At 55.3% G+C, this 10,064-nt stretch overlaps 2 protein-coding genes across 2 annotated transcripts in view; one reads left to right on the forward strand and one right to left on the reverse strand.

The window, feature by feature from the left end:
• The window catches only part of PTSG_06902 (uncharacterized protein), a 6,885-nt gene extending 1,452 nt beyond the window's left edge, over positions 1-5,433 (reverse strand). The window contains exons 1-14 of the mRNA XM_004992244.1: positions 5,362-5,433; positions 4,895-4,945; positions 4,478-4,557; positions 4,232-4,304; positions 4,026-4,085; positions 3,136-3,661; positions 2,737-2,872; positions 1,960-2,496; positions 1,729-1,797; positions 1,426-1,491; positions 988-1,121; positions 735-791; positions 487-555; positions 160-237 (exon numbers count right to left, since the gene is read on the reverse strand). Of these exons, the coding sequence (XP_004992301.1) occupies positions 160-237; positions 487-555; positions 735-791; positions 988-1,121; positions 1,426-1,491; positions 1,729-1,797; positions 1,960-2,496; positions 2,737-2,872; positions 3,136-3,661; positions 4,026-4,085; positions 4,232-4,304; positions 4,478-4,557; positions 4,895-4,945; positions 5,362-5,413 (1,988 nt within the window). The 5' untranslated portion in view covers positions 5,414-5,433. The remainder of the gene's footprint in view (positions 1-159; positions 238-486; positions 556-734; positions 792-987; positions 1,122-1,425; positions 1,492-1,728; positions 1,798-1,959; positions 2,497-2,736; positions 2,873-3,135; positions 3,662-4,025; positions 4,086-4,231; positions 4,305-4,477; positions 4,558-4,894; positions 4,946-5,361) is intronic.
• A 559-nt stretch (positions 5,434-5,992) lies between these two features.
• PTSG_06903 (uncharacterized protein) lies at positions 5,993-9,889 on the forward strand (the record flags this gene model as incomplete). The annotated part of the gene is made up of 6 exons (XM_004992245.1): positions 5,993-6,142; positions 6,385-6,459; positions 6,767-8,767; positions 9,022-9,113; positions 9,406-9,601; positions 9,867-9,889. Coding segments are annotated over exons 3-6 (2,103 nt in total), but the record flags the coding sequence as incomplete, so codon positions are not given.
• Between the last annotated feature and the right edge of the window lie 175 nt (positions 9,890-10,064).

Here is a 10,064-nt window from a genome sequence, read left to right on the forward strand (position 1 = left end):
AACGACGATGACGATGATAACAGCAGTTGTTGGTGATGATTTGTGGTTGAGTGTGGTGAAGGCAGAAGCACGTGAGAACAGCAATTCAAGACCGCCTGAGCAACGCAACACACACACACACACAATCACACACAGCAATGATTGCCAGCATATACGCACATGTCGGTTCCACCGAGGAAGAAACCGCGCGCGTCGTCATGAAGGACTTTGAGATGAATGATCGTGTTGTCCTTTCCACTGGCAGTCCAGAGACGTTTGGCGAGGAGCGGGGGGTGCGTGCGTGTGTGTGTGTGTGTGAATGTGTGTGTGTGTGTGCGTGTGTGCGTGCGTGAATGTGAGCGATTGCGGTTTGATTGTGTGCAAGGTGATGAGTGTGTATGTGTGGAATAGATGGCTGTGACAAGGCAACGGGTGCCACGAACGAGCCACAACTGACAAACATGACAAAGCGGAAATACACTGGCAGGAAGTGCCACCACAACTCACAGGATGCTGAGTGTGCGGCTGTTTGGATGTGTGGCGGAGGGACGAATCATAAACGTGCCAACACGCGATCTGGATGAATGAGTGAATGCATGGATGGATGAGTTAAACGTGAGTGGACGCACGGCAAAAAGACAAGCACAGGACACTGCAGCGATATGCACGTGACACACACACACACAGAGTACAACACAGCACAGGACATATGTAACACAGCACAGCATAGGACAGAACATGGGGTGTTGACTCACTGTGCCCTGAGGAGTCTCTCTGCCTCCATTCTGTTGGTCATCTGTGCGTGGAACCAACTGTAGTGGAGAAATGCGGCGAAAAGAAGGTGGTGGTGAGGGTGGTGGTGACGTGATACTCGAGCAGACAATGCACCAACCAAGGCAAAAGACAAGACGAACAAAACAAGATGAACAAAACAGGCAAACCAATCCAATCCAACAACACAAGTAAGTTTAAACAACACGCAAACAACAAAGCGCACAGCAAACTCACGGCTGGTCCTCGTCCTTGACAGGGGTGGTGTTCTTGTCGACAACACCGCTGCCGCTGCCGTCGCTGCTGTGGTGGATGGACGTCGGGCGGGACGTGGGGGCTGACATGATCACTTCAACAAAGTTGGACGGGACCTTCGCATGTTGTCGTGGGGAGGGGGATGGGGTGGTGGCAGCGGACGGGCGGTAGTGGTGCACGCGTACATGCAATGTGGGGATGTGTGGTACTTCATGTCAGAAAGTGGGCGGATGCGATGGAGAGAGAGAGAGAGAGAGAGAGAGAGAGAGAGACAGACCAACACACACAAACACATCCACACACGCACACACACACACGCACACACACGTGTGCACTACGTTCATCACATGCATCATACACGTCACAAATATCAACCCGAGCTCTCACTCAAACACCAAGCACCACGACCAGCACGCTCACCAGGCCCTCCTGCCCGCGCGCGTTTCTCGCGAGCCACCAGAGGGACGCATCGTCCTTGATCGTCAGCTGTTGGTGGCGAGAAAGAGAGTGTGTGTGTATATGAGCATGTATGTGTGCATAAGTGTGTGTGTGAGTGTGTATGTGAGTGTCTATGTGTGCATAAGTGTGTGAGTGTGTGTGTGTGTAAGTGTGCTCATGCGTGTGTTTGTGCGTGTGTTTGTGTTTGTGAGTATGAGGCAGAACGAACGCTCCAGGTTTGAAGTAAACAGAGAAAAGAGAGACTTGTGGGCACAAGATGCTCACCGTTTCCCCCTCGTTGAATGAGAGCTGGTCCGATTGCTGCGCGGTGAATGTGTGAAGCGCCCGCACAATCTGAAACGATGAAAGGACAGAAAACGTGTCCTCATGAGCATCAACACAAGCTGAACTATACACGAGGTCACACACACACACACAAGACACCCACACACACACGCACACATACACACACACGTACACACGTGCACACGCGCACACACACAGCTCTCAACGCACCTTGCCCGTTCCTCCTGTGGTGTCGGCGGTGGCTGGTTTCGGCAGGAGCTTCGTGTAATCATCATCAGGCTTCTCTCCGTCACCGTCGCCATCGCCATCGCCACCCGTTGACATGTCAGCAGAGGGCCTCCCACGCCGCGGCTTGATGGGCGGTGGCGGCGATGACGTTGCCTCTGCACCCCCAGACGATGCCGACGTGCTTGCTGTCGTGGCCGCCGTTGCTGTCATGGGTGTGCCGATGCTGCCAGACCCGCTGTGGTTCGCGCTCTTTGTCGCGCGCACGTCTCCCGCATCCGCCGCACCGTTTCCGTTTGCGCTCCCTGCGTGTGTGTTTGAGCGCGGGCGCGCCGCGTGTGTGTTTGCCATGCGCGTGCCGCCATTGGACGACAACGTCGATGATGGAGATGTTGACGATGTCTTTGACGGCACGGCCGGTGGTGGTGCAGCAGCGTCCTGATCGCGGGCAGCGAGCGCGCGGCTCTTCAGGTCCATCAGCGCCTTCTCAAGCGCCATGCACCGGTCAGCGCTGAACTTGGACTGTACCGGGGGAATGGGAGGGAGGGAAATGGTAAATGGGAAAGTGAAGATAGTAGGACGTGAGTGTGTGTGTGCATACGTGTGTGAATGTGTAGGTGCATACGTGCGTGAATGTGTAGGTGCATGCATGCATGCATGTATGCATGCGCATGCCCAGACGACCACGACCACCACCACAACCACCGACAGCACAACCAGCACCACCACCGACAGCAGCAGCAGCAGCAGCAGCACCCTGACCTTGAACTGGTTGGCGGTGAGTGCGAGCATGTGTGTGCCCTCGAATCCATTTGAGTAAATAATTTCCTTGAAGTCGCCGAGTCCATTCTCCCGCAAATACCGCAGCACATCCGCGTTGCCCCAGTCCGCAGGGTTGCTGGCAGTGGCAGTGGCGATGGTGTTCGCAGTATGGTGGCGGCGGCGGTGGTGGTGGTGTTTGGGCGAGGTTGTGATTGGTTGAGCGCAATGAGCACACGAGCGAGAGAGAGAGAGAGAGCGAGAAGAAATGCGTATCATAACCACCCACAACCACCACCACCACCATATGCATTCACGCATGCATTCACACATTCATGTTGCTTCATGCCCATCCGCACAGCACCACAACACCTACCCCGCAAGTTACCCCTTCCCACTTACTCTGGCAAGGGCTGCGTCTCTGGCTCCACCTTGACGAAATCAGGACGCTTGCGGACGGGTGCCGGTGGCTGCTGCTGCTGCTGCTGCTCTTGTTCGTCGGGCGATGCGGGTTGTCCAAACACAGGAACATCCCCCTCGCTCCCCGTGGAGGTGTGTAGCACGCCTTGCGGGTCTGGGTTTTCGTACAGGCCCGTGTCACTCGGCATTTCGTAGTCGTGCGAGTCATTGAATTCCTCGTAGTCGTGCGATTCACCCCCACCCGTGTTGTCAATGGTAAGCACCCCGCCGCCAGCGAGCGGCGAGCCATATGATGCGCGTGGCATGCCGTTGTTGTCGTCACGGCCACCACTGCTCTCATCCAGCGCGTCTGGCACGCCCGGCACGGACGACGTTGATGTGCCCGCTGTGGATGGCGTGACGGGGTCAAGAAGGGCGGAGGCGGACGCGGTGTGTGCCGGTGTTGCTGGCGGCTTGAACGCGGGGGCCACTGCCGTGTCTGATGCTGTCGCAATGGAGTGGCGGCGGCCTGGCGTGTGTGTGCGTGTGTGTGTGTGTGTAGATTGTGTGTGGGTGTGTTGGGTGAGTGTGTGTAGATTGTGTGTGTGTGTGTGTGTGTGTGTGTGTGCAGATTGTGTGTGTGTGTGTGCAGATTGTGTGCAGATTGTGTGTGAGTGTGTGTGAAGTGTGTGTGAGTGTGTGAGTGTGTGTGAGTGTGTGTGAGTGTGTGTGGATGAATGTAGGTAGTTGGTGGTGGAGGTTGAAAAGTGAGGAGGAGGGGGAGGAAACTGATTGAGTGGTATCCAAATATGGTGGACAGAAGCAAACCATAGTTGCTTATACACACACACATGCACGCATGCACACATGCACACATGCGCGTCTGCGCACACCTGGTGGGGCCTGGTTTGTGTTGGTGCGTGTACGCATGGGAACGCCCTTTCTCTTCACGGCTGGTGTGCGGCGTGGTGATTGACATTGGTGTGAGGGTTGGAGCACGCGAAGCAAAGGCAAAACACATGAACGCATATCACACACATGTACACATCACATACTCACACGCACACGCGCACATTGCACACGCAGACACTGCTTGCACCTTTGTAGTTTCTGACGGCTGCGGAGAGCTTTCCTTTGTGCACAACGCCCATGTTGCAGGATTGTGCCAGTTCCTACAGGCGACAATCACGACACAATGGGTGAGACCACGCCGGAAGCAGCATGCTCAAGTCCACGACGACCAAACAAACGAAACCGGTTGTGCACCGCAACCACACACACACACACACACAGACACACACACACACACACACAGACACACACACACAGACACACACACACACACCTTGTGAAACTCGCACACGTCATCGGTGCTGTTTGCGCCTTCCTGCCTAAACTTCTCAACAAACTGCGGAATGTTGGACACTGCAAGCAAGCAGCCAAGGAACCACACACACACACACACACACACACACACACATGCGCATGCACAGCAGCAGTCGAGAAGCAGGTGAATGACTGAGAGGGAAAGTATCCACGGTTGCGGACAGAGAAGGAGTATGTGCCACAACACACAAAACACAAAACACACACAAACCAATCAAAACAACCCCCACATACACATACGCGCACCCACACGCAGATGCACGCGTGCATCAAACAACATCAGCAACAAGCACAAGGGCTGCCAAGTACACGCAACCACACACCATCAAAATGGACACACAAGACGCCGGACGATCAAGCCAACGTGCAGGCGTACCTTCGCAAAACTCCTCCAATGGCATGCCCACGTAGTACAGGTGCATGTTCTCTGCAAGTCATAGCCAACCACACCAGCACAAGTGTACAAGCACACAAGCACACAAAAGCACACACACACATACAGTGCGATCATCAATATCGGCGGAAGGACAGGACAGCAAAGGCAGAAGGACACCTCGAATCAACGGAACGTCCGCAAAACTGTCCGCATCATCCCCATGCGTCCTTCGGTCGACAAACGCACTCTTCTTCACGCTTCACACACACACATGCACACACAAGGGAGGAGGAGGCTCTTTGTGTGTTCAGCAACCCTTCCCCCCCCCTGGCTTCTTTCCTCCAAGCTGCGCTTTCCTTTCACATGCACACATCATTCCCCAGCGTCATCGTCCGTCCATTCATTCGTTCTCCCCTTCTTCCTTGCCCCCTCATCATCAACAACACACACAACAGCAAGCCACCCACCCAGCTGCGCGGAGCTCAGCCGCCGCTTGACCTTCTTGAACAGGCCCGACATGATGTTGTGTAGTGTGTGGCTGGACAATGGAAAATGCCGAGTCAGCGAAATCTGGCGTGGTTGGGTTTGAAAAGAGTTGCGAAGGTCGCGATTCGGGTCATTGCGGACGCTACGCGACGCACCACGTGGCTAAACAACCAAAACAACAACCAAACCAAAACAACAACCAAGATCGCTTGCTCGCAGTGGCACTGGAAGCGGACACACATGACATGATGGTGGCTGGCTGGATATGAGTGTGTTGTGTGAGCATGGATGCGTGTCTCTCACCTGCCTTGCTCTCTCTCCCTGAACTGCTTTTGTTCTGTCTTTGCTGTTTTCTGCTGCTTTCTGCTGTTTTCGCCCCAGCGAACACAGAAAGGCTCTTGCGCGCACTGGGAGAGTCCGCCAAAAAAAAAACACCTCCACTGACCCCCTTTTCAAATTTCGCGGGGCGAGATTGATAATTTTTTGGGTGCCCGCCACCGATTTGTCCCGCTGATCGTGCGCGCCAAAAAAAAATAAGCCTGCAGTTGTTATTGTTGCTGTGGCTTGGCTTGTTTCCACTGTGCGGGAAGTTGTCACATCAGCCAAAAAACCGCACACAACGCGCACTTTTCGCCCGCCTTGAGGTGTGCACCTGTGAACACATCAGTGAACGCCGCCGCACTCTCCCTCCCTTGTCTCTCCGCCACTCTCCACCCACCACCCCATACACACCCACACACATACATACTCCACCCTACCACGGTGAGTTGTTGCTCTCCTCTCACATCACCACCCCCACATGGAACAATGGGCGTGTGCGCGCGTGTGCGCTGTGTGTGTGTGTGTGTGTGTGTGTGTGTGTGCGTGTGTGTGCGTGTGTGTGCTTTTGATCACCGAGCCATCTCCCGCCACCATCACCCTCAACCATCGTGATGTCCTCGAGTCTTGGTGTACCGCCCTCACCACCAATATGCATCCGTCCTTCCTTCCTGCCTCCCTTACAGAACCGACTCCGACCACCCACCCACACACCCCTTCGTTGCCCTCCTGGCTTCAGCCGCCAAGAGAGAGACCTCGCGGTACGTTGTGCTCTCCCACTACCACTTTTGCTGCGCGTGTCCACACAATGTCTTCCATCGCATATCGATCAACCACCGTCATGTCGGCCATTGTTCTCCCCCACACCTAACACCTGTGCTTGGTTTTTCGTCCTGTGCGTCACTCCCCGCCCTCCCTTCTTGCTTCCTTCGCCTCCCCCACCCCTTTGGCACAAACCTTCATCTCTTGTCTCTTCCCGCCACAAGTTTTCATGCCCCATATCGCTTTGACATCCCTCACCTCCCATCTCTCACGTTCACGTCTTGGTCCTCTCACCCACCTCCGCAGGACAAGGAAGGCAACGCCTACACTTCCTCCAGCAAACCACTGTACCTCCATCCCCACATCAATAACATACATCACAACACCCCTTTTGCCGCCTTCGTTCACCTCCACCCCTCCGCTCCTTCAAAGCCACGACCGACCACATCCCCGTCGCCCCCCCCCCCTACACGCACACACACACACGTCCCTATCACGTGTAGCGACCCTCCACCATGGACCAAGGCGCCTCCCAAGACACCTCCGGGTACGCCGACCTTGAGCTGACAGAGCTCAAACTGCCTGTTGCCGGCGCCGTCAGCAACACAGTGGCGCGCATGCACTGTCTCACCCCGCGCTCGTCCAAGCTTGCTTCGCGATCCACCGTCGAGTCCAACTCGCGGTCGCCGTCGTCGTCGTCATCGGTGCACACGCCGGCTGCAGTCACGCTCAACGAGCACCCACATCAGGGAAACCACTGCCAATCCACACCCGTCTCGTTTGCGCCCGTGAGCTTGTCGCCCATCTCCGCCACGCGGCCCGTGCCACGCCAGGGCTTCAACGACCACAACCAGGCCACATCCACACTCGTAGACAACAACGGCGAGCCACCATGCAAGCGCCCGGCCCTGTCCACTGGCCTCTCCTACAGCACGGCGCTCCCTGGCCCAACGCACCACTCCCTGCTCGCAGCAGACAACAGCCACAACCACAACTACAACCACAACCACAACCACACCCACAACCAAACCCAAAGCCAAACTCAAAGCCACAACCACCAGGAGCATCAGCCTCTTCTTCAGCAGCAACAGCTGCAGGCTCAAAACGCGCACATGCCGCTTGGCCAAGACAGCGCACACCCTAACTACCAGCAACATCATCATCACCTTCATCAGCATCACCAGCACCAGCACCAGCAGGAGCAGGCAGTCAACTCTCACGCTCTGGCAACGACAAGCACTGGCGCAGCCGCGGCAAGCACATTCCAACCCCCCGTGGCCAATGGGGATATGGCCCAAGCACCAAGGCACCACCATGACACACACCACCAGCACCAACACCACCAACACCACCATGACACACACCATGACACACACCACCAACACCACCAACAGCAACAGCAGCAACAGCAGCACCAGCAGCACCACCATCACCAGCAGCCATTCAGCCCTGTGCACACGCACCAACTTCCCAACCCTCCTCATGCGATTGAGGGTGTGCCAACGCCACCAATTGCACTCAGCCGCCACGCCTCGGCCTCAAACATGGCATCGCAAATCAGCACGGCAGACATCGTAACTGAGCAGCCGGTGGCAGATGCTACAACTGCTGGCGTCGTGACAACTACACAACCAACACAACCAACACAACCAACACAACCACACCACCAATACCCGTTTGTTCCCTTCCACCACCAACAGCAGCAGCTGCAGTACTTTTACCAACAGCAGCAGCAGCAGCAGCAGCAGCAGCAGCAGCAGCAGCAGCAGCAGCAGGCACCATACCAGCAGCAATATGGAGAGCAGTCGCACCAAGATGCCTACCTCTCACACAACCCGCAGCAGCAGTACAGCAGCAACAATTACAACAACTACAACAACTACAACAATGGAGCAGCAACAGGTGATGCCATGACAGCAGCTGCAACAGCAGGAAGCAGAGCCCAACCACTCTCATCATCATCGTCGTCGTCGTCACTGCCATCGTCATCGAAGCAGCATGCCAAGCAACTGGCTGGCCCCACGCACCGCCGCTTGTTCGTGCGTGAACCAGAGCTGCCTGCCATTGCTGTTGACAGTAGCATTGTTGATGCGCCACAGGCAACGCCGCACAACGCCAACGCCCGTAGCACCCAGGTGTCCCCGCAGAAGAAGGAAGCGAAGCCCACCAAGACGCTCGTGGGCCTGACACAACGTTTTGCCGGCGCATTGCGTGATGCCTCTGATGAACCGCTCGATTTGAACTTGGCGGCAAATGTCATTGGCGTTCCAAAGCGCCGCATCTACGACATTACAAACGTCATGGAAGGTGTGTGTGCTCGCGTGTATGTGTGTGTGTATGTGCGTGTGTGTGTGCATGTTTGTACGTGTTTGTGTTTGTGTGCGTATATGTGTGTGTGCGTGTGTGTGTGTGCGTGTGCGTGTATGTGTGTGTGCGCGCGTGTGCATGTACATGTGCGTGTATGTGTGTGTGTGGATAACTTAACTGAATGTTTCTGAAACTCACCTGTCGCCACGCATACTCATAATTGCACACGCACCACACAAACACACGCTTTTTAGGCATTGGCATGATCAACAAGGTTGCCAAGAACAAAGTTGTGCTGACTCAGGCCTGCCGCGGCCGCAGCGCTGAAGAGCTCGAGAACATCAAGGTCGGGTGCTCGCTTTGGGGTGTGATGCAATGTGTGTGTGCGTGTGTGTGCGTGTGTGTGTCTGTGTGTGCGTGTGTGTGCGTGTGTGTGTCTGTGTGTGTGTGTGTGTGTGCGTGTGTGTGTCTGTCTCTTTCTGTGCACGCGTCATTTGCCATGTTCTTGACCATTTTCCGTTCTTGCGCCCTCGCTCACAAGCGAACTCACATCCACTCACACACACACACATCACGTCCACTCACATACATCCGCACACACATACACTCATAACACACGCTACCGTTGATTACATCAGGCGGAACTGCGTGCGCTGCAGCAGCAGGAGCAGGATGTCTTCAGCAAAGTGCACGCCATGTTTGACCAGGTGTCACAGCTCCGTGAAAAATGCGCAAAACACGCATTTGTTGATCGCGATGATTTGCGTGGTCCGCGCATTCTTCCCGGCAGTGGTTACAAAGCAGTCGTCGAGGCCGTCGCAGACACAGAAATTGGTGTGTGTCTGTGTGTGTGTGTGTGTGTCTGTGTATGTCTGTGTGTGTGTGTGTGTGTGTGTGTGTGTGTGTGTGTGTGCTACGTCTGTATATGTGCGTGAGTGCACTGCATGTTTGTGCGTGCGCACTGCATGTTTGCATATGTGTATGTTTGCGTACCTCTAGGCAGCTCACTGGAGTGTACACTCCCGTTCGCCATGCTCACCCAATGCCTCACGCTCTGCACATGTTGTTGTTCATTGCATCTGCTTCTTCGCTTCTGCAGAGGTCGAGTGCCCACGCAACATCAAGTACGTGCACGAACCACCAACCGGGCCATATACATTTATGCCCCATTCTTTGCTTACACACACGCACACGCGCACGCACACACACACACACACACACACACACACACACACACACACACACACACACACACACACACACACACACACACACACACACACACACACACACACAC

The sequence above is a fragment of the Salpingoeca rosetta genome, assembly GCF_000188695.1.
Source record: "Salpingoeca rosetta unplaced genomic scaffold supercont1.17, whole genome shotgun sequence".
In the NCBI taxonomy this organism is placed as follows: domain Eukaryota; class Choanoflagellata; order Craspedida; family Salpingoecidae; genus Salpingoeca; species Salpingoeca rosetta.